The sequence below is a fragment of the Sarcophilus harrisii genome, chromosome 4 (assembly GCF_902635505.1).
Source record: "Sarcophilus harrisii chromosome 4, mSarHar1.11, whole genome shotgun sequence".
Taxonomy (NCBI): domain Eukaryota; kingdom Metazoa; phylum Chordata; class Mammalia; order Dasyuromorphia; family Dasyuridae; genus Sarcophilus; species Sarcophilus harrisii.
Window position 1 is genome coordinate 59,292,809 of NC_045429.1, and position 27,351 is coordinate 59,320,159.

The window sequence follows — 27,351 nt, forward strand, 5'->3', positions numbered from 1 at the left end:
CTCCTGTTCTTGTTATGCCTTTTGTTCTTCAGTGAAGAAGAAGCACCAAAGACATCTGAAAGTGCTGAAAACCGAAAAGAAGATGATGAAGGTTCTAGCAACAAATCTCAGTTGCATCCACAGTCAATGGTATCAAAGGGTCCCTATGGAAAAGGACCACCTTTTAATCAGGTTTGTTACATTAAAGTATATATGATGGTCCTTTGTAATGAGCATGATTGAAATAATGAAGGGGAGGTTATTATTTATAATATAATGCAGCTGGACACTTTTCAAAACTTGCTGAAAGCCAAACTTAAGTGTTTTTCCTTTTTCTTTTTTTTTTCCTTTGCAGTTCATATGAAGTTTATTTTAAACATTCTTAGTGAATTAAAGAATTTTAAGCAAAGAGGAAGCTATGTAGCTCAAACTATTTGTTACTTTTCTAAATCTTATAAAAAGTTTGGGAGCTTAGAATATCTTGTCTGGTTTCTTCTTAAAGATTTCTAGTGACAAGTGTGACTAGCTTTTTGGACTACTGTATGTGTTAATAAGTTTATAGGAACCTGAAATCTGCTTCTCTATTAGAGTCATTCATACATTTTTCCTTGAATTCTTAATGAAGCTGTTATGTAAGTTTTGTCTGATTTTTTTTTTTTCCCCCTTGGTGAGTAGGAATCCTGGTGTCTGATATCTCCTGTGGGCTGCCCCAATTTTGGATAATTAATGTTTCCTTTGCAGAGTGTCTACATTTGCTTCACAATTAAGATCATATCTACCATTGATCCTTTGCAGTTGTGGTTGATTTAGAGTTGTCTTTATAGTGTTGTCATTATTAAAAAAAGTTGTTTTCAAGTTCTATTCACTTCATTCTGTACCAGCTTATAACAGAACTTTCAGAGTTTTTCTGCAAGTCCTTGGGTCATAGTATTCCAATTCATAGAGCATAATTTGTATTCTGCCCCACCTAAGTAGTGATCCTTTAGCTTTTATGTCCCTTCTAAAGTAAAAAGAACTTTTAAATATTTTTGAATTCCTGCCTCCCCCTCCCCCCCTTCTTTCTTTGATCTCCAAAAATTTTAACACTGTTTTCACTTGGTCATAACAATTTAGTGCCTTCTAGAGCATGTAATACTGTACTTTTAAAAATATAGTCTAGAATAACAATTTTTTGGTGGCCCTAAAACTCTTAATTCAACTTGTAGTCAGAATCTTCAGGTGGTTTTCACAGAAGATTGTCGGGGTGGGGGAAGGAGAGAAGAGGTGACATAATTGGGGTTATGACTTGCCCAGGTATTAAATGTGTGAGGTTGAATTTTAATTCAGGTCCTTCTGACTGTAGGGTCACTGTTTTATCCACTGTACCATCTAGTTGCCCTTAGCAATATATTTTTTTTTAACATGTTACATTTGTGATGATTGTATTTTTAATCTAAGCATAAGACTTGATTTTTAAATTTGGTTTTGATCCTTTACTCAATACTGTTGCTCTTGTTGGAGCTAGACTTTGTCATTCAACATGTTAATTATAATTACATGCCATTTGTAAATTGACAAATATACTAGCTATGTTTTTAAGTTATTGATGAAAATATGTTAACAGTGGAGGAACTAAAAACAGTTCTCTTCCTCCAAATTAAGACTAATTCATTAATGAATATTCTTAGTTTTCTGAAAATTTTGTGACAAGCTCAGTTCCCATATTAAATTTGATGCTCATTGTTTGAATATAGAATAAAAATGTTCAGTCAATAGTATTCAGCCAGTAATAAAAATAAAGGCTAAGTTTACTTTAGATCTTGTAGTATAAGACTTTCAAATATTTAGAATTTTGATTTAGAATATTAAATGTATTTGTCAGAATGACTTTTGCCTCATTTTGTAAATCTTTTTCTTTGTCAATCAGGAACGGGGACCTCCCTCTGTGCAGTCCTTAGTACATGAAAAGAACAGTTCTGCCCATTTAGCGCTTCCACCAAAGTCACTTGCTCAGCAGGTATGATGCTACTAGTTACTAGTTAAAGTGCTTGAATTTTTGAGTGGAAAGACATGTGATATATTTCTCACTTATGATGTGCTGGAGTATGTTTTTCTGCTTCAGAAACCTAATAAAATATTTGAAAAACCATACTTAAGTTATTCTTTGAAAACTGGTTTTGTTCAATCATGAAAATTTAGTGTACTGGTCTTTATGTATTCAAAATTGTGAGGTTTGGTGGAGTAAATTCTTTTAAGAGTTTTCATATTCTTTAGGGCGAACCTGAATTTTATAATACTTCTTTATTACTATTGAGGATTACACTATCCTTATGTAATCATCTAGGTTCACAACTTTGCCATCATCCTCAATTCCTTACTCTCCCTCATCCTACATTTATTAATCCATGTATTTATCAAGTCCTATTTGTATCTCTATAAGGTCCCTCTCTTAGAACCTTTGTGTCCATTAATACAGTCTGCATTTCAGGCCTTCATAATGCTTCCTTAGAGAATTACAATACTCTATCATCTAATCAGTTTCCTCATCTGATTCCATTCTGGTCCTCTCCCACAAAGCAACCAAATTGATTCTTCTGAAGCATAGTCCTGATCATGTCATCATGTTATTCAGTAAACTCTAATAGTTTCTTATTATCTCCAGGACCAGATGTAAAGCTTTTAGCTTTCTTACACATTACCTTAACCTTTATTTATAATCTGTAGTCCAGATTTTGTGTTCTCTGAGTTTGTGGCACATGATTTTTCTTTCTCTTCCTACCTATGTCTTTGTTCTTCTGTATACAGCCTAAGTATCACATTTGGTAAGCAGACAGCTTTTCTGTGTCCCCCAAACTGCAAGTGCTTCTCCTTGTAAGACTCTTCTTCCATTTACTCTGTAATTACCTTTCTATATTGTCTCCCTTTTCAATTTATGCTTCTTGAGGAAAAAGGAGAGAAGGGGCACATAAATGTTTGTTGATTGATATAATTAAGCCATTTAAGTGACAAATTTTAAAAGTAATTTAATCTTATATGAGTGTTGTAACTTGAGGCAAGTCTGTTGCTTGCCACAGCTGAGCCAATTTGTTTTTCCCATTTCTTTTACTAGTCATTCAGATAATGTTTGTATTCATGATTGGCAGAATGTGAAATATTCTTGACAAAGTTTAGCTGAGATTTGCAATTACTTTTATTTTTAAAGTGCATTATTGAATGTTAGTTTCACTTTACTTTAGAATAATTGCTACCTTTAAATTATCAGAAAACTTTAAAATAGTAAAATAAATACAAAGACTCCTCATATCTGGAATCATAGTTAGAAATCAATTCAGAAAATTTTTATTGAATATCTACCATCAGTTTTTTTTACCTTATCCAAAGCAAATTCAATACATTTATTTCTCTTAACAGGTATCGTTGTGTAGTCAGTATTGTGGTCTTTTCTCTTATGAAACTTTTAAATTCTTTTGCTTCAAAGATAAGTAGCAAAATCATGATTTTTTTAAAAAAAATATATTAGTCAGTCTATAGAGCAGCGATACTGATAATCTGACTTATTTCCTAATAAATAGAATCAGGTTATATTACAAGGTTGTATTATAAAATAATATGGCATAATGGAACACCAAAATCCATTCCGTCCATCAGCAGGTATTTGTTAAGCAACTATGTTGTATCAGACAATAGGTTTGGATAAACTAACTCAAAAGTGAAATGATTTCTACTTCAAAAGAGACTGCAGTATAGACTGGGGTGACAATAGGTATTTATATAAGGAGATAAAAATTAGATTCTCCCTTTTCAGAGAAGGGAGGCAGAATCAATAAAGCTTTTTTATATAGAAGCTAGCATTTTAACTGAACTTTGAAGAAAACTACTATTGTAAGTGACATTGTCTTTATGCTTAGAATGTATTCCACCCTAAACAATCATTGCAAAGGTAAAAAACTAAATTTGAAGCCAGATATGAGGGAAAGTTATAAGCCTTGAATCATAGCATATGTGCTGGAAAGTAATATATGGAATTAGGTTGGGGCTAAGTTATAAAAGGCAAATATCTATCAGAGGGGAAGTAATAGGGAGCCATGAAACGTGACATGATCAGACCAATACTTGAATAAATTGAATGATTTCTTGAGATCTAAATGCCTTTTAATAAGTGCATGGAGTTATAAGATCTGTCCTAGGATATCTGTCCTCCCAAGTGTATAGCTTGATTAATTGAGCTCTTTATCTTAATATTTCAGCATCCACCTCCTGATCGACAGGCAGGACCTGGAAGATCAGGTCCTTTTCCACCTAAACAAATTCCTGATGAAGATGAAGCTTGGAAACAACGCCGAAGGCAACCATCAGAACTTTCTGCTGCAGTAGAACGTGCTCGAAAGAGGCGTGAAGAGGAGGAAAGGAGAATGGAAGAGCAAAGAAAGGCTGCATGTGCAGAAAAGCTTAAACAGTTAAATGAGAAATATGGCATTGTAGAAAAGCAGCCATCTCCTGAAGAAATTAGGGAACGGGAGCGTGAAAAGGAAAGAGAAAGAGAGAGAGAAAAAGAAAGGGAAAGAGAGAGAATAAGAGAACGGGAGCGGGAACGAGAACGAGAAAGGGAAAGGGAAAAGGAAAGAGAACGAGAAAGGGAAAAAGAAAAAGAACTAGAGCGGGAACGGGAAAAGGAAAAAGAACTGGAACGGGAACGGGAAAAGGAAAAAGAACTGGAGCGGGAGAGAGAACGGGAAAGAGAACAAGAAAAAGAACGAGAACTAGAACGACAACGAGAAGCAGAAAAAGAACTGGAAAAAGAGAGAGAGAAGGAAAAAGAGCGTGAGAAAGAACTACAGAAGGAAAAAGAGAGAGAGAAAGAGGAAAAATTGGAACGGGAAGAGCCTTCATTACAACCTGTGGTAGACAAACAGCAAAGTGAAAGCTGTAATAAAGAAAAAATAGGTTTGTTTATTTTAATTTTTAATGTCATATTTTAGTTCTCAAGTATTTAAGTAAAATTTTCATAATTATTGTTTCTTGTGTTTTCACACATATTTTTTCCCTATGATTTTATTGGTATAGATGTATGCTTCATCAGTACAATTCACAAGACAAGCCTTATTCTTGTCATTTAACTTTCTTGTGATGACTTCAGCATTTAGGTCCTTTGATAGTTGATCCTTCATCACTCCTTGTGTTGAAAGATTTTTACCAGCTTAGCAGGATCTCTCATTTCTTTTACTCTCCTGATATAGAGCCTTTGAAAATCTCCTCTTTCCCACAATAAAGCATCAGAGTAAGACCTCAGTGGAGATCTCAATTATAAAGAAAATAAAGCAATAATTTTAATGTCAATTCCATATTACTTAGAATGATAATGTCAGCCACCATTCCTTTTACCAGTATAATGGCTTGATTACATTACTCCTCTATTTAGGGTTTTGAATATACCAAAGCAGAATTAGGTTGTGGTTTTTTTTTTATTTTTATGTTGGAAGGTTGAAGGATGGGGAGTAAATTTCTTATGATTCTTACTTGATTTTATCTGCCAAACTTTCCCAAAAGACTTTCACACATTTTTTGTCATGACCACTTTCCCCTGCTTCCATTAATTTGTCAGGTATTTTTCTTAAGGAAGAATTCATTAACAACAAACTATAAAGGTTAAGTGGATTTTCAGAGAAGTGATGGATTTTTATAGACCCTAATAATCAGTGATTACAGTTCTTCCATATGGCTGTCTGGTACTGGGGCAGTGAGGAGGAATAGGACAGTGTATTTGGAATTATTTTGTATTTTGAATAGAATTCTGGTAAACTTTAGATGAAATAACTTGAGGTAATTTTTAGAAAATTAAATATTAATACAATAGAAGTAAAGACATGCTCATAATTATGACTATTACAAAACACAAGCTTAAAAAAAGTGTGATATATTAAGAGCATGAAGTAAGTGCTGTCAAGTTATGGTACAACTAGTTTTGGCTTTGTTATTAAGGAACTATAGGACATGTTAAGTTGTTTAATCTTCTTGGACTTTTGTATAAAATGAGAGATTCATCATAGTGGGGAATTTAACTTTTCTGACATTTTATAATTGTCAGTTTTGGAATCCCAAAGTTAATACAGCCTGATAACATTTTTATTCTGAATACTGTTGAGTACAGTCACATTTTACTTCAGTTTACAAATTTAGATTTATTGATTTGGTTTGATTTGGGTGTTTTTGAGTAGATCTCAAGATGTATCTTTTTTCTTTTTTTCAGTCACATTATACATGTTAACCTAATGATTTATTCTCAGTTAAATTTATGAAATAGCCGTTCTGTTTGCCTCTCTGATCTTTCCCAGTGGCAGTTAGTATGTTTATATTTTGTAACTTTGGCACATTTTTTGTTTTTGTTTTTTTAAGTGAACTTCTGGACTTACTGTATAATCTCTAATTTTGCATTTGTATGTGAAATTATTACATTTTAAAATTTTACTGTATGTAAATGTCTTTTTAATTTAATCTATTTGAACAGATATTTTTCCATATAATTAGAATGAGTTTGACTTAAATTTCACTTGATTTGTATGTCTTTGACTTGAACTTTCCTTGAAGTAAAAAAAAAAGCAATTCACTTTACAACTTTTGTCCACCAAGAATTCATTTATTTGGAGACATTACCTTGTTCTTTTTGTGACTGTTTGTTCCTTTTTTTTTTTTTTTTTTAATAATCTTAGATGTTAAAAATCCTTAGTCATTTAAAAAAATATTTACTTTTTCTTTTTGCACACAGGTCAAATGAAGTTTGACACTTCAGGGTTCTCCCTTCTCCCTCCTTTTCTAGTGGCATTAGAATTTGTGCTTCTAAAATTTTTTAAAGTGAGAGTCAGGCTGATATATCTAGTTATTTTGCCTTTTCACTCTGATTTGCTTCTTTTCCCCCACCCTCACTCTGGAATTTGTGGGAAATCTAGTGCTGTGAGTAATTTTACAGGATTCCTTGATCTACCAGAAATCCCAGTGATCTTTTTCTAGGTCAGATTTTCTAGCTGTAGTATGCATTAGGACAGAAAATATCTTCTTCAAAGTGTTAAGGTTTTCTTCTTTTTGAAAAATTGTTACCAAGTTGAGGCCATTTTAATTAGTATGTGTACAGTGATGTAAAAGACAGATAGCAGCATATCTGTAAGGTTTGTGAAGTGTAGTATATGAACTCATTTGATCAAGTGTTTGAAAAACTCCAGAGATGGGTGTGAAAAGTAATTTTGAAGTGTTTTCTTTTGTCAGAGGAACAGCCAGTTTTCACTAGACAAGACAGCAACCGTAGTGAAAAAGAAACCCCACAGGTGGCTCATGAAATAGAACCAGATTCAGGGTCTCAGCCTCGACCTGCAGTTTCATCAGGCTATTCCAAACAATTTCAAAAGTCACTGCCACCACGGTTCCAAAGACAACAGGTGAGAAGAAAAATTATTTTGGGCAATTAAAAAGTCAGCTATTTAGTGAACACATACCATGTGCAAAACATGGTATTAGTGGGTTGGGGTACAAAAGATTTAAATGTATGATTATGCCCAAATGCCTTTTGATATAAGAGCTACTCTTGGAGTCAGGAAGATCTGGATTGAAATGCTGCCTCTGACACGCTTATATTTAACCTTGGGCCCTAGGCATTTAACTTCTAGGCACCCCAGGTTGGTCTTTGAAGCCTATGCATTACAGTTGGGGTGCCTGTGTCCAATGGAAAGTCCACATTAGTAAGTTTCCAGATCAACAAATTTATACCTGACTCTCCCTACTATAGTATGTATGCGTGCATTATGGGCATGCATGTAATGTGTATGAAGATATGTTTTATGTGTAAAATTGTCTTATATATATTATATATTTGTGGAGAGAAATCAAGTAGATTATACTTGATATGTACTCATTTCTGAAAGCTACACTACCTTCTTAGGTGAAGACTTGAATTTTGAGAACTGGGTAGCTTATTTTTTCTAGTCTCCCCTCCTCTTTTTTATTCCTGATTCAGCACATGTTGTCTCTGTCTTGGCTTCTATTTTTTCTAATAAAGCATGTGGTACGGTGAATATGTTTTTTGTCAGTAATGTTTTCAAGTTCTACTTGAGAATGCATTGTTATTTCCATATGAAAAGAACTAGATTATCTCTTAAGGTTGGTGAAATGGAAAAGAGTGCTGTACTTAACTTCAAGAGGCCTCTCTTCTAAGACTGACTCTTAACACACACTAGATAATGTCACTGTAGACAAGTGACTTACATTTTTTGAGCCTTAGGTTCTTTACTTTTACTAGGTTTGTGCTCTGTATTTCATAGAGATGTTGTGAGGAAAGGGCTTTTATATTCCTCAAAACAATTCCTTACTATCTCATATCCCCACTCTGGCCTCCCATCTCCCAAGCTGTTAGGAAAGTCTGTATTTTTCCCTTTTTCAAATTCTCTTCATTGTGCCCCTTTCTCTTGTCTGATACTGCCATCACCTGAGTGGCGCCACCTTGCACCAGAAACATTACAAAAGCCTGCAGATGGGTTTGCCTATCTATCACAGGCCTCCCCTCATTCCAGTCTGTTGTTCAGCATCCAAAGTGATCTTTGTAAAGCTCTGGTCTGACCATGTTAAGTCCCCTACTTCACAAACTCTAGTGGCTCCAAGATCCAATAAAAAAATCTTCTGGTATTTAAAACCACACATGAATGTGTGTGCATACACACACACACACACACACACACACACACACACACTTTCCAGGCTTCCTACTTGTTACAAAACTACATTCCTTGTACTCAGCACTCACTGACTTTACATTCTGTCTCCAGACTCAGGGTTTTTCTCCAAAGCTGAAATTCTCTCTCCTCATCTCTTCTTTTTTTTCTTCTCTTCAAGTCCCAGCTAAATTCTCATCTTCTACAGAAAACTTTTTCCCAATCCCTCTTAATTCCAATTCTTTAACCTCATTTGTACATATTCTCTCCTGTTAGATCATGAGCTCTTTGAGGGCAGGCAAGTACTATCTTTTACCTTTCTTTGTATTCCTACCTTAGTACAGTATTTCACACATACTGGATTTTTATTAAATACTTACGGACTTACTCAATTTTAATATTCTGTGAAGTGTGTGATGAAAAGTTTAGTTACTAAATCTTATATATTCAGATTAGTTAGCTGTATAATTGAAGTTTTACTTTTTCATGACATTTAAATTCTAAAGGCTGACATTTCTACTCATTGTGTTAATCTAACTTTCATTTTCAGGAACAAATGAAACAACAACAGTGGCAGCAGCAGCAACAACAAGGTGTCCTTCCACAGTCTGCTCCTTCTCAAACTTCCAGCGGTGCTGTCCCCCCTCCTCCACATAGAACTCTTTACCAGCCCATGCAACCTCACCCTCAACATTTAGCTTCCATGGGCTTTGATCCACGCTGGCTTATGGTACAATCTTATATGGATCCTCGTATGATGTCAGGAAGGCCTGCTATGGATATCCCACCAATACATCCTGGTATGTTGAAGTTGTGTTTGTTGTATACAAATGTCCAAGTTAATTTTTCCTAAGTATCTTTTAAGTTCTTCAGGGTCTGCTTTGTTTTCAATTCAGAGACTAGTGAAAGAGAGGAAGACAAAATGGAGTGGTGTCTTACTAATTTCAATTTAAATACAAATTATTAAATACTTTGACTTATCTTGCAGTTTTTCTTGTTACAAGAGAGAAAGAAGTGGTTGCTGAGGGTGGGACAAAAAAGAGCCTGTAAACCTGCAGTTGATTCTTTATCTAGGGATGTTTTATACATCTGTAAAGACTCAGCCATTTATAAAGTCCCATGAATATGGTGACAGTCAATATGGTAAATTCAATATCCTCTACATTTTAAAAGAAGGGACTGAGCATTAAGGATCTATTATGTACTTTACAATTATTATCTCAGTTGATACAATAATCCTGCGAGGTAGATGCTCTTATTATTCCCATTTTATAGTTGAGGAAATTGAGGGAACCAGAGTTGAAGTAACTTGCCCACATTCTCACATCTAGTAAATGTCTGAGGATGGATTTGAATTATGTCTTCCTGTCTCCAGGCCCAGAGAGATACACCATACTCCCCGGGTGTCTCTGTTCCTTAAACTATTATCCTATTTCAAAGTTTAATCTTGTTTTCTTTTCTTTAACCCTTTTCATGAAATCTTTCCATAATCTAGCACTCTAGGTTTTTTTGTTTTATTTGTTTTACCCCTCCTAAGCTTCTAAGTTCCTTGTATGACATCTTTATATTGCTTTTACCACGTATAACAGTGCTTTGTGTGTTAAGTAAAATTTACTTTCTGTATTTCTTTTTTTTTTTTTTTAAATCCAAATAAGAAAAAAAAAAAGAATACAAAATAAAAAAGAACATTGTTCAGGTGCCCTGCAGAACATCAGGGAGAATTCAAAATATATAAAATATATAGTGATAAATTATCAGTTCAAGACAGGATATATAATAGTAGAATAAATTATATTCATGAGTGTTCATCTTATAGGTTGTTCTTTTGTTCTCTTGCTACTTTTTTTTCCCCTGAGGCAATTGGGGTTAAGTGGCAGGGTCACACAGCTAGAAGTGTTAAGTGTCTTGAATCCAGATTTGAATACAGGTCCCCCTGACTTCAGGGCTGGTGTTCTATCCACTGTGCCATCTAGCTTCTTTTTTTTTCCCCTTTTTATCCCTTTCATCACTCCTACTTCCTCCAAGCTGGCATATATTTATGTATGTACACACATGTACACACACACACACACCCCCCTCTATCTTTCCTTTCCTTGTTAACGCTTTCCTTTAATTCTATTCCTTAACTTGCTTTGCTATTACTTGACCTCCCCTATCCATGGATCCTTCTCTTGTCTTCTTTCCTCACCCTTCATATTTCAGAAATATGAGCCATCCTCCCCACTCTAATGCTCTTTCTATTCTTCCTCTGTACCTCATATAATATTATTACTATTTTTACCTTAATTCTGCCCCAATCTTTCTTTTGAGCTATCTTATTGCTGATGTCAATCTTAAATATATGGTACATATTTCCATGTAAAAAATGTAAATAGTTCATCCATGGTAAATTATTTGAAATTGAACTTTGATATTGACTCCTATATGTTACATTTTCTTCTCATTTGGGGTTTGGTTGAAAGAAAGTCCCAATCTTCAAGTATGTTGAATATCCATTTTTTTAATTCAAGATTATAGATAATTTTGCTGGATATGATTTTTTTGGCCTCAGGCCTCATTCTTTTGAGTGCTTCTATATATGATTCCAGGACCTGCTGCAACCTTTTATTATGGCATCTAATAAATGATAAGTCCTGCACAATTTTAATTGTAGCTCCATTTTATTTAATTTTTTTTTCTTGTTTCTTGCAAAATTTTCTCCTGAAATTTGGCAATCATATTCCTATGTGTTTTCACAAAAGAGGTGGTGGAAGTGATTGGTGAATTTTTTCTATTTCTGCTTACCTTTTATGCTCTACCACTCCAATACAATTTTCTTAGATTATTTCTTGTATTATCATTTCAAAGATCTCCTTTTTTGGTCATAGCTTTGAGGTAATCCAATTTTTCTTATAATTTTCTCTTCTTGATTTGTTCTCTAGATCTGTTGTTTTCCTTATGTTTCACATTCTGTTCTATTTTTTCATTCTTTATAATCTGTTTTGTTATTTCTTGATCTCACATAATTTCACTAGCTTCCTCTTGCCCAGTTCTGATTTTCAGAGTTATTTTCATCTTTGTGGCTCTTGTAACTTCATTTCTAATTGGATAATTTTTTTTCATAATCGTGTTTTTCTTGGTTTTTATTACTGTTTTTTTCCTCAATGTGTCTCAACTGAGATTTAAATTCTTTTTTGAATTCTAATAAATTCTCTCTGGACCAGAAACCCATTTAATGTGTCTCTTTGTGGGAGAAGTTTGGGGTTTTTTTTTTGTTTGTTTGTTTGTTTAACTCATTGACCTCCTGAAAGATGAACCATAGTTAGTAAGTTAGAAACTTACTAACCACAGTAAGTTTCTATAGTTAGGTTCTTCTTCACCATTTCTTTTTCTTTTTTTTTTAAACGAGAAGTATTAATGTATGTACCTCTAATTGTGGGGTAAGGGGATGGTGCTTCTAGCTTCACTCCAGCCATCCTCTCTGACCTGGAACCCCAAACCAAGAACTCTACCCTCCTGCAAGTACTAGCCACCAGCAGTATCTCTGGCCTTGTCCCCTCCCTCCCATTTCTGCACTCCTGGTATGCTGTTAACTTCTCACTTCTCTGCAGCACAATTGGGCCTGGCCTTCCTAATCAGGAGAAGCTCACTCATTTTGCCAGGACTTAGACCCCCAACTGTACAAGTAGTCTGAGTCTGGTTGATTAAAGTTTCTGTTCCTGCTGAAAAACTCAACTAGCACTAGAGGTCACCATTTGGTATTTCTGTGGAGCAAGCCTGGAGATACTTCACACTAGTTAATTCTTGGGCTTGGGGTCTTTCTTTGGCTTTTTTTAAAATTTCACCAGGAGGACCCCTGTTCTGCCCCAAGTTGTCTTGATTTTTCATCTGTTTATGTTTTCCTTGATGCACAAATTTGTTCTGTTTGGGGGGGAAATCTGGAGAGCTTGAAATTTACTGATCTACTACACTGTCTTCCCAGAATCTTCCTTTTTTATTTAAAAAATATTGTCATTTCTTGTAAAAAAAAAAAATAATAATAATAATAATTCACACCCATCCTAAATATAAAGTAACAGTCTTCTATCAACTCTGCTTTTGTACACTGTTTACTTGTGATGAAGGTTTACCTTAGTTTTTCATTTTATTTCTGAACTCTTACGATAGGAATGATTCCTCCTAAGCCCCTAATGAGAAGAGACCAAATAGAAGGTTCAACAGCTAGTTCTGAATCATTTGAACATATTGCTCGATCAGCAAGAGACCATGCTGTTTCACTCACTGAACCTCGTATGATGTGGGGATCAGACCCATATCCCCAAGTAGAGCCTCAACAGGCAAGTTCTCCTCCCAAGTTGACTGAAGAACCCAAGGATCTAAGGTAGGTAATCATTGTCTTATGCAATTATTACAATTCAAAACAAACAAACTAAAAATTAGTCTTGAAATGTTGTACTTTAAATCACACTAAACTCCCAACTCCCTTTCTGTTCTCTGACTCAGCTTGATTTTTTTTGTCTCTGGGGTGATTTTTAAATATCTCATTTTTACTCATTGTAAATAGTTGTCAAGAAATTAGATAAAATGGAAACTACCATGTTTCATTTCTTTGTCACTTTTTTATGTGCACTCAAGAAGGGTTCACAAGAAAAATACATATTTTGGAATTCTTCCATTCAGAATATTAATTTCTGAAATTTTAAAATAATTTGCAACTAGCTGCTTATGATTTATATTTCTATAACTAAGATTCTGAATCTTGTCCTTTGAAGTTGAATCATAATTCTTTGTAATTTGTTGGTATTGAAGAAGAAACAGTCTATGTTGGGAATAGTTTCTCAATAATTTTTACTTTTTTTTTTTTTTTTAAACATAGGCCTGAAGCCCCATTGGAACAAGAACTAGTGGCAACTTCCTACTCAGTTGAACAGGGTCAATTGGATGCTCATCCCAAGGCAGAATTTTTCAGAGATAATGGTGAAACAGAGGTACAGAAGTTCCCAAACAAGTCTTTGGAAGATACAAGACCTCCTCCCACTGACACAAATAGCCAAGTGACTTGTTTTGAACTAGCTGATCAGAATGTTGTTCCTACCTCTCAGGATGATCAGACTTCAGTTGGAGAAAGTCAGTCTGTCAGAAAGCGAAGTGTATCCCATGGATCCAACCATTCTCAAAAAACAGAGGAGCCTAGGAATGAGGCACCTGCAAACATTCCTAAAATAACTAACAGATGCATTGATACAAAAGAACCCATGGAACGGCTCGAGGATAAGCCAAAAAAAGAAGGTTTTATAAGGCCTTCTGAAGGACCAAAACTTGAAAAGTTGTACAAATCTAAATCAGAAACAAGATGGGGTCCAAGGCCCGGCTCCAGTAGAAGAGATGACAGTGGGGACAGGCCTGTTAGAAGATCAGGACCTATTAAAAAACCAATACTCCGAGATATGAAAGAAGAGCGGGAACAAAGAAAAGAGAAAGAGGGAGAAAAGGTAGAAAAACCAATGGAGAAAGTTGTAAAACCTGAAAAGCCTGAAAAGAAGGATCCTCCTCCACCCCCTGCAGCTCAGGTTCAAACACAACCACTTCCACCACCTTCCCAACCAGAGCCAGAGAAGCCTCCTTCTGAGACTTCATCTTCAACTAAAAAGCTGCCACAAGATACTGTGAAGCCATCAGAAACTGTAGATAGTGTTCACATAGAACCTGCCATTAAAACATCAAATCAACAGACTGCTCCCCTTCACGTATCCAAGGAAGAAAAACAGTCTGAAAGAGTTATTAGCAAAGAACAGGGAATAGAAAGACCACGAATAGATTCACGGCCAATTAAAAAAGAACCAACATTACCGCCTCGAACATACTGGAAGGAAGCTAGAGATAGAGACTGGTTCCCAGATCAAGGTTATAGAGGTCGAGGACGTGGAGAATATTATTCTAGGGGTCGAAGCTACAGAGGTTCTTATGGTGGACGTGGTCGAGGGGGCCGAGGACACAGTAGAGATTATCCTCACTACAGAGAAACCAAGCCAAGAGCAGAGCATGTACCCTCTGGATCTCTGAGGCAGCGAGAAGAAAGTGAAACTCGAAGTGAGAGCTCCGATTTTGAAATCGTGCCGAAACGCAGAAGGCAGCGGGGTTCAGAAACTGACTCTGATAGTGAAGTTCATGAAAGTGCGAGCGACACTCTTCCATCAGACAAAGATAGTTTAAGCAAAGGCAAGCATCCAAAAAGGGAGGAGCGCCCCGAAAATAAAAAACCTCTGAAACCTCTGCTTGCTTTCAAACCTGAAAATAATGTCCGCGTAGATAACAACAGGCCAGGGGAGAAATTATATGTAAGAGATGATGAGAATAAGACCAAACCTGGCTTTCTTCCTAAAGGAGAGCCTACTAGAAGAGGAAGGGGGGGCATGTTCAGACGTGGTGGAAGAGATCCTGGAGGCCGCCCACCACGACCTTCTACATTAAGAAGGCCAACCTATCGTGATAATCAATGGAATCCAAGGCAGGCAGAAGCACCCAAGCCAGATGATGGAGAACCGCCCAGAAGGCATGAGCAGTTTATACCTATATCAGCAGATAAAAGACCTCCCAAATTTGAAAGGAAATTTGATCCAACCAGAGAAAGGCCTCGGAGGCAACGGCCTGCACGACCACCAAGGCAGGATAAGCCCCCACGATTTAGACGGCTAAAGGAGAGGGAGGCTGCTTCAAAGATCAGTGATGGGGCAGCTACTTGTGTCACAAATGGCACAATTAATAATGTGGTTCAGGAACCAGTGAGTGCTGCTGGAGATATTTCTGGAAATAAGACACCAGATTTATCCAATCAGAACTCTTCAGATCAAGCAAATGAAGAATGGGAGACAGCTTCTGAAAGTAGTGATTTCAATGAAAGACGAGAGAGGGATGAAAAAAAAACAGCTGATTTGAATGCACAGGCAGCTGCAAAGACAGGAGAGAATGTATTGCCTCCAAAAAGGGAAATAGCAAAAAGAAGCTTTTCCAGTCAGCGACCTGGAATAGATCGCCAGAATAGGCGAGGCAACAGTGGTCCACCTAAATCAGGAAGAAATTTCTCTGGTCCTAGGAATGAAAGAAGAAGTGGTCCTTCATCAAAAAGTGGGAAAAGAGGGTAAGTATGAAAGGGAGGGAGAGAGCGCTTATCACATTTAATATTAGTTATTTTGGAAGTTATAAAAATGGTGTAAAATGTGATCTCTACCATAGAGGGAAATAAAGGTCAGGTTAATTCATGAAAATTCAGTGAATAACCTAACTTTGTTAATATCTCATTTTAGTGCTATGCAAGTTTAGAGGAAAGGAAGATCAGTCATGTAAACTACATGTAAAAATGATTGTCATTGTCAACTAGCCTTTAATGGTTGTGTATATTACATTCAAGATTTTACACTGGCTAAGTTATTAAAAATAAGTTCCCTGACCTATGTGCAATAGTAGAGTTTTTTACATCTATAATGTGTTATTCCTTATTCAAATATTGACCTGGAGAAAAGATAGGAAGAAAAGTAGTTAGCACATAGATGTCTTTAGAATTGCTATATACATTCATATATACACAACTTTTATGCCTCTTTAGTGGTGCTAAATTTGAGGTCTTGTGTAAATATATCTTGTGTAAAAATATCGGTGGCATTGCATTAGTCGTTTATATGAGCTTCAGAAAAATGGATTTGGAAGATTTTCCTGGCAGCAGTGTATTTAATGACATTAATAAATATCAGTTTCTTCATCCAGTACAGTTTATTGCCATATTTAGTTTTTTATAGCCTGCTTTATTTTGTCTGGGCTAATTTTTTGAGAAACAAGGCCCTTCAGCTAATTTGTATTGGTTTTTTCAGTTCATGTTATTTTCATTGTGTTCATTGAGTGTATGTTATTCAAGACCTTAACAGAGATGATTTTACTTTACTTTTGTCTATCTTATTGAACTTTATAAAATATATCAGCGCTTCACATTTCTCTATCTTAATCTACAAGCAGATTGAAAAAACAACTGGCAAATTGGCAAGAAGTTCTGTCTGGGTTGTCTAAATTTTAAACATCTTTTGGCTGCTTGCATTTATTAGTGCTAAAAGGTTCTGTGATTTGAATTTAGGGGGACAAAAAGCTCCCAGCTTTTCAGAATAGGATTACCTTCAATGTATTAACCTCTGTCATACTCTCAGTTCTTATATATCCACTTTTTGTGATTTCCAGTCTTAACTCAAAAACCAGGCTTGTTCATGGACTTGTTTTGATCTTCCTCAGTCCCTTGAGATTGTTATTCTTACCCAGCAAGTTTCCATCCTCTAGCTATCTCTGTAAGCCATTTTGTATCTTTCTATTCTCCAGCTGCAATGCACTGCCAAAGAAAATCATTAAATTGTGCTAAAATAAAGTATATAAAAGTAATATTAAATATAGGCAACACAACCTATTGTTACATTTCTACAACCCCTTAGATGGAAATTAACATTTCTGCTTATTTACCAGGATGTTTATACACATTAAGCATATATCCTCATATATTTCTTGAATTGATAAGATGTCATATAAAGACATTTTGAATCACAGTATATATTGCTGTTTTAGGAGAATTAATATTCTCCTTGCAGTAAAAACATTTTAAAAGTAGGTTTGCATAGTAGTAGTTACCTAAGAAAAGTACTTCTTGGATCATAGATTTAAAACCACAAGAATTCATCAGGTACCACCCCCTCATGTCACAGGTGAGAAAACTGAAACAGACATTAAAGTGAATTGTCCCGGGTCACAAAACTACTAAGTATTTGAAATAGAATTTGAATCCGGATCTTTTTGATTCCTAGACCTCATACTTTTTTTCCACCCACCACCTTAGAAAGCTGACCTTGTTATCCAATTAATGTATTTCTAAGTTATGGTATACAAAGGTAATAGAATATTATTGTTCTGTGAAAAATGATGGGCAGGCTGATTTCAAAAAAGCCTGGAAAGACGTCTTTCTACATGAACTGATGCTGAATGAAATGAGTAGAACCAGGAGAACATTCTACATAGTAACAAAATTATGTGATGATCAACTGTGATAGAATTGACTCTTCTTCTCATGCTTCAAGGCAATTCCAATAGACTTGGGATGGAAAATGCCAATCACATTTTTCTAAGACATACTGACTGTGTATTTAGACAAACACAAATTCATTTAAACTCTTTCATGACATGCTTCTAGGCAATTTTCTAATACAGTTGCTGAGACCTGTGTCAATATAAGGAATTTTCACTTAAAAACTTTTTGTGTCAGTTAAATTACAGATCCAGGTATCATACTTTATGTTCAGTTTTTTAAACTAAGGAAATTAAAACTACAACCTTTAGTTACAAACCTTTACTTTTACAGGCAAAGAAACTATGGACACTTTAAAAGGTGGTAGATTTTCTAATCTGTGATTTGTGATGACCAAAACTGTAACCTAGATTTTTTTTTTTTTACTCCCAAGTTAAAATATTCTTTGCATATAAAAATTAAATTTTTTTCTCAGTATTTTACTTTCCCAAATATGTGTAAAGATAGTTTTCAACATTCATTTTTGTTAACTTTTGCGTTCAGAATTTTTCTTCTCCTCTTTCTTACCTCTGCCCTCCTCAATACAGCCAGCAGTCCGATACAGGTTAAATATGTGCTAGTCTTTTAAATATATAACCATATTTGTTGTGTTGTGCAAGAAAAATCAGATCAGATATAGGGAAAAAAACAAGCAGGTGAAAATTCTGTGTTTCGATCCATATTCAGTTTCTTTAGTCCTTTATATGTGGATGGACAAAAACAGCTGCTAAAAACATTTTTTTACACATGAGTTCTTTCCCTTTGTTATAATCTTTTGGGGACAGATCCAGTAATGAGACCAAATTGTTCTCTAGAATGTTTGGCTCATTTTACAACTCCATCAACAGTGTGTTAGTGTTGAAGTTTTCTAGTATCCCCTCCAACATTTATCATTATATTTTTCTGTCATCAGCCAATCTGAGAGGTTATTTTAATTTGCATTTCTCAATAATGATTTAGAGGAAAAAATTAAAATGTTTAAATCATTATATTCTCTTATGTGGGATAGCATATCATTTATTTTTAGCTTTTAGAAATAGATGTGTTTATATAAACTATTTTCTTTTGCAGACCATTTGAAGACCAGTCTATAGGAACAGCTGGTGTTGATCCTGCCAATAGCAGCTCAGTGCATCATCAGGATGGAGGTCCAAATGGTGCTGGGCAAAAGAACTCCAAAGATGCCAGTGGGAAAAAAAGAGAAGAACCTAAAGCAGGTCCTAAAAAACCCAAAGAAAAAGTAGATGCCCTATCCCAATTTGACCTCAATAACTATGCAAGTATGTCTACAATTTTTTTTATAAAAATTATATATCCATAGGAAAGAATAATAATTTTAGTTACCAAGATAATAGCACTCAATACACTTAGCTTTGATAATGTACTAATTTTCGTTACTTTCTACAAGTGAGGAAATTTATAGTTACAAGTAGAAATTTCATTGCCTGATCTCCATATGAATCAAATGGCAGACATTTATTTTTATAAAAAATTAAATTAATGGAATTTTATTTTAATATTTTTTAAGCTTAAGGGAAAAGAATGAATATTGAAACTCTGGTTTAGCTGAAAGTCATTGGCATGCAAATATACAAACAGTAGGAAAGTCCCTGTAAAGTAGCTTAAATTTCAATGGGGGAAGCAGCTAAGGGGAACTGTGAAATACAGCATAGAGAAGACTGAAGATATGATGGGCACTTACCTTAGATGGTAGTGGTTCTGACAAGAGCTGTCTAATCAGAGGATGACTTTTGTGGTGCCTCAAGTGCTTTACTTCCAACCTATAAATTCCAATGCTAGAGAAATTTCTGAGGTAGAGAAAATCGGGAGAGAAATGAGGAAGGATTAGGCTTTGGAAGACTGAAAGATAAAAATTCAGGGATTTTATAATCCCTGATTATAAAGGGAATTTAAATATAGCTTATAGAGTGTGACTGATAGTAAGTCCTAGGATGCAGTTATCATATGTACAGCTATTTGCTTGGAGAGTTTATAAAGTAGTAAATTCTGTGAGTACTTTATCTTTAATTGAAGAAAAGTTTAGGAGAATTGATCACTTTTGAAGAATGGACCCAAAAGAGCATTTTTATGAGGACCCAATCCAATTCTGTACTTAATAGTAGCATTGTGACAGAAAGAGGTCAAATAACTTTTGGGCCATATAAAATTGAAGACAACAAAGGAAAACAAAATTTTAAATCCTTGAAAATTTCTGTAATGAACTTTTCTTCATCATTGAAAATCATCACACTATTAAATACCAAGACAGAAGCAACTGAATCTATAGTAGGTTATCTTCAAGTGTCCGTAGTTAGAAATACTTTAAACGCAAAGGCAATTGAGAAAGTTTCATGTTCCAATTTCTATGATTACTTTTCAAGCTATTTTAACAACTTTAACAATAATCTGCACATACATGCTGAGGATATACATCCTCAGCGAAGATTGAGAATGGAACACATTATTTTTAACAATCATCAAAACTAGGACACAGTGCTTTGCACCCTGAACTAGTTTTGACTGCTGGTTCTTTGTAGTGGATAATAATCTCTTGGAGGAAATTATTGCCTCATAGATTTAAACTAATAGTTCATTAATGGACTTGCTAAGAGAAAGAATGCTTTAAAAACAGCTTTGATTATTTGCAATGATAATATGTATAGCTTACCACTCCCAAACTTTCTTTGGAACTACTGTCAGAAGAATAAGATTGAGCTAACCTGGTATTATATTTTCATTATAATTTCGTGTGTGTGTATACATATACAGTGTAAATTAATGATTTCATTAAATTGTCATCATATGGTTTTAAGTCTTTTATGTAGTTTCTTTAAATATTTACAGATAATGTCTTTTTAATCTCATTAGTTTTGAAGTTTCTTCCAGTCTTAATAGTTCTGAACCCATTCTTTCTTGTACATGCTATATGCATTCTCTTTATGCCCTGTCACAAGCTCATTAGAGGGGTCCACCCACTCAAGAAACCTCCAATATGTTGTTACACCAAGCACTCTTAATCCATTTGGTCATTTCCTTTGTGGGTGGTCAGATCAGAATCCTTTGAATGATTACTGAAAAGTTTTAATGTCATCTGGAGAACTTTCCTATTTACAGCAAATATTTTTCAATTTGTTCTCTGTGCTGAAGGCAAGCATCTTTGCTCCCTGTTTTTTGTCTCACTTGCAGTGATTTTAAATAGGGATGGAAAGAAGAGATGCCTTTTTTAATAAAGCTTAAGCTCTTATTATTTACTGGGCAATATGCTAAGCCCAAATAAAAGAAAAAAGGAAAGGGGTTTCCTGCCCTAGAGGCAGTCTCCCAGTAAATGGAGTACTAGACCTAGAGTCAAAATAAATCTAAATTCAAATGTTCACTGAACATTTAACTGGCTCTGTGACACTGGGCATTAGTTAGCTAACACTGACTGCCTCAGTTCCTCATCTGTAAAATGGGAATAATAATAGCATCTACCTCCCAGGGTAATTGTGAGAATTAAAAAGGGTAATAATTACAAAATGCTCAGCGTAGGAACTGGCATACAGTGTAGGCTCTTAATAAATGCTCGTTCTCTCCCTCAGGAGTTTACATTCTAATGGCATGTGATTACACAGAAAAGGAAATGGAAAAACCTAGGGGCTAGTTAAAGGAAAGTATTATATACATTTTTGAACTCTGTTAGAATCTTTATGTGATAGGATGGTTGTGTCACTGGGGAGATTGTATTTTTTTTCTGTGTTTATCCTTAAGTGCCATTGGGATAATTTTGCTTATTTAGATGACTTGCATGTTCCTTAATTCTTGAAAAGCATTAAGGTTTGCTTTTTTGGTCCTTAGTGTGAAATTGTGCTAGATAAACCATATAAGGAAAAATCTATAGTACAGGGAACTTTCTCATTGGATGTTCTTCATACTAATAAAATCACAAATCTTGTCCAAAAACAACTTTGATCGTGTGGTATATATTAACAAATGACAGTTTCATTATGGGGAAGAAGAGAAGTGAGCATCAAAGTAAGTAGTCTATGATCTTGTTTGAATGAAGCATTCTTAAATATATAAGGTAAATCTAAAGCATCATCTTTTTTAAAAAACTACAGGTGTTGTAATAATTGATGACCATCCCGAAGTTACTGTGGTTGAAGACCCCCAGTCAAATTTAAATGATGATGGATTCACTGAAGTGGTTTCAAAAAAACAACAAAAACGCTTACAGGATGAAGAACGTAGAAAGAAGGAAGAACAAACTATTCAGGTTTGAAACCTTACAAATTTTAGAATGACAAGTTTTAATTTTGACCAGAATGTCTTTTAATTGTATCCATAACAGTTGGTAAAGGATAATATTGATGCAGAAAATCGAGTTTTTACAATTGTACTCTCAAGTAATAGCATGTTGAGTATCAAATACTACTAGGATTCAGATGGTTATTTTTGGAGATGTGTCCAGGAAAAAGATGAAGATTGTAAAAGTCTTCTCTGTATAGTCTTACAAAAGATGCTGTGTAATCAACTTAAATAATTAAGATGCATGAAACTTTTTCTATAGACGCGACCATTTTCCCCCTTAATCCTAAAATGGAAAATTTATCAAAATAATCTTCATTTACTGTATTAAATGTGCCTCAGAAGGACAGGAATGTCTTGTTTTTTAAATCGATAATTTAAATCATGCTTTGTTGAATGGTTATGAGTTGCACATAACTACATTATTAAAACTTCAAATTTTTTTAAAGGCATGGAACAAAAAGTCTTCGAATGAAAAAGGAAGAAATCAGAATTCTAAGCTTCCTCCAAGATTTGCTAAAAAACAGCAACAGGCTACAGTGGTCCAGCAACCACAAACTGCAACCCCACCTCCAGTACAGGGTCTGACACAGGCTCAAGTCCCTGTACAGGTTCAGCCAACAACAACACAGACTCCTAACCAGTCACCACCATCAGCCCAACCTCAAGTACAAGCAACAAATGCAACCAATGGCACAGACTATGTAGCAACAGGAAAGTCTGTCCAGCATGCACAGTCTCATGGACCTCTAGGGGCAGAGTTATGGGAGAACAAAGTAGCTCCTGCAGCAGTTCTCAGTGATATTTCTAAGAAATGTAAGTGTTGACTCCTGACTCTTAAATATTGGGGTTGGACAGAACTGAAACATTTTCCATTCAGCAACATTGATGGTTTTGGTTTTCTTATGGAGAAAGAGACCTTTTTGTTCTTAATTCCTTTTTCAGGATTAAGCTTCTTTTAATTGGCTAAAGGCAAAGAGAGGCCAAAAGTGTATTAAATTATCATGTGCCAACATCTATTTTGATATAAATACAATTTTATGGACTGATGTACTTAAAATAATAATCTTTGTCCAGGTGTTATGCTCTTTATTGCAGCATTGCATGATACTGAAACATAAGTTTAATGAACTGACCTTAAAAAAAAAATTAAAGAAATAACCTATTAAAAGGTGGTTCTGATTATTGAGAATTAAAATTCACAGTATATGGCTTCTGATTTTCAGTGGGACCCATTAGTCCACCTCAGCCACCTTCAGTAAGCGCGTGGAATAAGCCTTTAACATCTTTTGGATCTACTACATCACCAGAGGTAAAAATTATTTCAAATGATAAAATGCCATGACAATGCTTTAGTCTTATGATTTTATCCAGGCATCACTAATTGTATATTTTCGGTGTGTTTTCTTTTAAAATCTTGGTTGTCCATATGTTTGATATTCTTTCAGATACATAGGAAGACTGGTATCATAGAATCACTGTGGCTAACTCATTTCCATCAACCAAATTTTTAACTTGAATTTGACAATAGATTAAGTTAAACACATAGCAGTTGATTGTAGATTTTTGGTAAAATTTGCACAGTACTGTAATAGGTAATTTTTCTGTATATGCATGCGTCTGTGGCATTCATTGAGTTCTTCATTTCACTTTAGATCACATTTATTCTTAATGTTTGCCATGGAAGATCCCACAACATACTTTAATTATGGTCTATAGCAGTTTTCCCAAATAGGAAATAATTTGTTCAAGTTCTTAATGGAAATCATTCCTTTGGAATGAATCCAATTTTCTTCCCAATACAGGTTGCTATGCAATCAGAATGTACACTTACATCCAGAACAGTCGAATAGGACTTTTTTGGTTGGCAAGAATTGTTCTCTGATTTGTATTTTCATTCACATCAGCATGCTAGGGATCAATTGCTAAATCTTTTCACTTTACAGTTCACATCCTACTTCAAACCTTCCATCCCTATCACCTCATTTATTTCAGTAGCCTCCTCTTTGGGCTCCATTTCTTCCCTTTGCTGTCCATTCACAATTCATGGGATCAGAATTCCTAAAGCACAGATCTAACTCTGGCACTACTGCACAAGAAGCTTCAGTAGGTGCCCACTGCCTTTAAACTTCTTACTTGACATTTTGAACCTTTCCTAGTCTGACTCCAGATTGCTTGGATATTCATACTCTCCTCCAACACACACACACACACACACACACACACACACACACACACCTTTAGTCAAAGTAACTATGGCATAGGTTATCTCTTAGTGTGGAGTATTATTTTCCTGATTACTTTTGCTTTTAAATGCCACTTCCTTCAAAAACTTTTTATAATTCCCCTGGTTGTCATTATGCCATCTCCCATTATTTTTGCATGTAGCCCATACTTAACACACACACGTCAAACCCAATTTTAAAATACAAAAGTGAGCTATTTTCTGCCTTTAGGGAACTAACACTGTGAGATACATGTATTTTCCTTTCAGTATAAGTTTTTCCTCCTCTCTCTTGCTTGCTGAGGCAGTTGGGGTTAAATGACTTGTCCAGGGTCACACAATTAGGAAGTATTAAGTGTTTGAGGTCATATTTGAACTCAGGTCCTCCTGACTTAAGGACTGATTCTCTATCTACAGCACTACCTAGCTGCCCCTCAGTATAAGTTTATTGAGGAAGGACAGAAACACTTTTGAATTCCACATTCAGGCTTGGTATATAAATTGCTTGTTGATTGATAAGCAACTTTGATAAAACTTGTATTTTCTTTCTTTTTTGCATTGGGTAACTAATGTGTTTGTATCTTTTCCAGGGAACAAAGAATGGCCAAGAAAGTGGTGTTGAAATTGGAATTGAAACCATTCAGTTTGGTGCTCCAGCTTCAAATGGCAGTGAAAATGAAATTGTTCCTGTACTTACTGAAAAGCCCCCTGACAAATTACCTGAACCCAAAGAACAACGACAAAAGCAACCTCGGGCAGGGCCAATCAAAGCCCAGAAGGTGAAAATGCTAATAATTCCCAATTGTGTCGTTTATTTTATTGCCTTTTTTTTTGGGGGGGGGGGGTGGATTAGAATTTCTTGGAAGTAAATGAAGGATGCTTTATATTTTAAAAATTTTTATGAATTCCTTTGAACACAGTATTTTTGTTGAATTTAGCTTCCAGATTTGAGTCCAGTAGAGAACAAAGAACATAAACCTGGCCCCATTGGAAAAGAACGTTCTTTGAAAAATAGAAAAGTGAAGGATGTTCAACAAACAGAGCCTGAAGGACAGGAAAAGTCAAACCCACCTTCAGTCAGAAACCCTGAAGCTGTTACCACAAAGGAAACCAAAACAGTTACAGAAATGAATTCTGAAATAGGCACAATGATATCTGTTTCTGCCCCAGAATTTGGTGCTAATACAAAGGTAAACAAAATACAATGTTTAGAAAATTCAGTTGACATTCTTACCTAAAACGACACAAGAGTTACAAATATAATTAATTTTGTATTAACTTAGTTTTTAATATCTTCTATATGTTAGGCATAGCTAGCTATATTTATTAAATTTCCTATTGGGATATGATCTGTCCTCAATATTCTAACCTAAGCCTTTAAATTTAATTTTGCATAAAAATCTGAAAAGAATATCTTTTACTCTGTTGAAAGAGGGGAAAATTGCACTATTTGGTCTTAACATACCTGATTTTTTTTTTTTTTTTTTAATAAATGATAGGTATGAGGACCTACAATTATTTTATCTGGTCAACCATATTATTCTACTGATGAAAAAGATCGTGGTTAACTTTGTAATATCTAATAGATTGTATAAAAATACTTAATTCAGTAATTTATAGATTTTGTCAGTCCAACTATATAATTTCCTTTGATAGTTCTTTTCAAAGTTGTCATTCTTTTAAAAATGTTAATTTACCAATTAGTTACCATTCTTCTCCTAGAAGAACTATTTAGATCTTTTGGGTATCTTGATATAATTGCCTATATAGGTAATTCATTTTAAAAGGAGTGAGCCTTTGTAGTTCTTTTTGCTCTGGTATTTCCAAATTTATTTGAGTACTAGAACTAGTATATGTCTGTAGGACATGGCAATCTTGTTGGTGATTTTTTTTTTCTATCATTTATTCCTTCACAGGAGTCTGTAACAGACTACACTACCCCTTCATCTTCTCTGCCTAGCACTGTGGCTACTAGTAATACCAAGATGGAAGAAACATTAGTTACTAATGTAAGTAACCGATTCTGCCTGTGGCAGCTTTGGAAACTCACATCATATAATTCCCTATTTTTGTTACTTTTACATATCTTTATAATAGTGCACAGTAGTATATTTTCTAGGGAAAGGGAATGAATCCTAACTTGTCTAAGTTTATAGATATTTACAAAAAACTTTGCTATAATGTTGCTCTTATGTTGCTCTAAAGATACTTGAGTTATAAAGTTAAAAGCAGAATAAGCAAGTTTGTGTTTTGTTTTTTTTTCTTCTTCTGGTATTCCTGGTAACAATATCATGTTAAAAGATTCTAAAGTAGATTTATGTTAGGAGTTCATCCTTGTAGTGGATGTTAACATATTCTCTACTGAATATGTTATGACAGTTATGAAAGACTGTCAGATGAAGGGTTTCTATCAGTTAAGTTCTTAATCTTAATTTAAGTTTGTGGTACTTTTTCTTATTTTCATGAGTACTAACTATTAATCACAGAATTATCGATCTAAATATAAAATAAAACCAAGAAAAAATTATTCAATTTCAAGTACCATCTATTACTAGAATAACAAAGGTTTCATTAATTTAAACTAATTGGAGGAGAGACCTTAAAGGTATGCTAAATTCCCACATTTTATATTCTTGTTGTGAAAGTCCAGTGAGTTTGTCATTTTGCATATATTACATCATTGAATATTTGATGACTTTTTAACAACATCTGTAAAAGTGCTCAAAAATCTCATAAAGAATTATTAATAGATCTTAGAATTAGAATGGGCTTCAGAATCTATACCCAAACATTTCCTCTGTATTATGTTAAGCAATATCCTTTTTATTTTACCTATGGCAAGTGTCTGGCTTGACAGCTTCCATAAAGTGGAAATTTACTTTCCAATTCATTTCTTCTTTAGAATAGTTCCTTGTTAAGAACTAAAGCCCTTTGTTAAATTTCCAGTCATTGCTCTAATTCTATTCTCTGGGAGACATGTAGCATCCCTCTACTCCTTCATTTTTTTGCCAAATTAAATAAATAATCCTGCTTCTGTCAACCAAATATCAATTTTTTTTTCTGTTCTTTAAAACATCCTTGTTCTTTCTGTCTCCCTCTTGTCAATTTCCTTACTTAAAATG

General features: G+C 34.7%; 1 protein-coding gene across 7 annotated transcripts in view; it reads left to right on the forward strand.

Annotated features, from left to right (window-relative positions):
- Positions 1-27,351, forward strand: part of PRRC2C (proline rich coiled-coil 2C) — an 84,323-nt gene that overhangs the window by 36,053 nt on the left and 20,919 nt on the right. For all 7 annotated transcript variants that reach the window (XM_031936876.1, XM_031936877.1, XM_031936880.1 and 4 more), the window contains exons 10-23: positions 33-171; positions 1,886-1,975; positions 4,206-4,902; positions 7,216-7,385; positions 9,202-9,451; positions 12,798-13,011; positions 13,507-15,768; positions 18,793-19,001; positions 21,819-21,973; positions 22,455-22,821; positions 23,232-23,317; positions 24,820-25,008; positions 25,168-25,419; positions 26,146-26,238. In XM_031936876.1, coding sequence (XP_031792736.1) covers positions 33-171; positions 1,886-1,975; positions 4,206-4,902; positions 7,216-7,385; positions 9,202-9,451; positions 12,798-13,011; positions 13,507-15,768; positions 18,793-19,001; positions 21,819-21,973; positions 22,455-22,821; positions 23,232-23,317; positions 24,820-25,008; positions 25,168-25,419; positions 26,146-26,238 — 5,173 coding nt within the window. The remainder of the gene's footprint in view (positions 1-32; positions 172-1,885; positions 1,976-4,205; positions 4,903-7,215; positions 7,386-9,201; positions 9,452-12,797; positions 13,012-13,506; positions 15,769-18,792; positions 19,002-21,818; positions 21,974-22,454; positions 22,822-23,231; positions 23,318-24,819; positions 25,009-25,167; positions 25,420-26,145; positions 26,239-27,351) is intronic.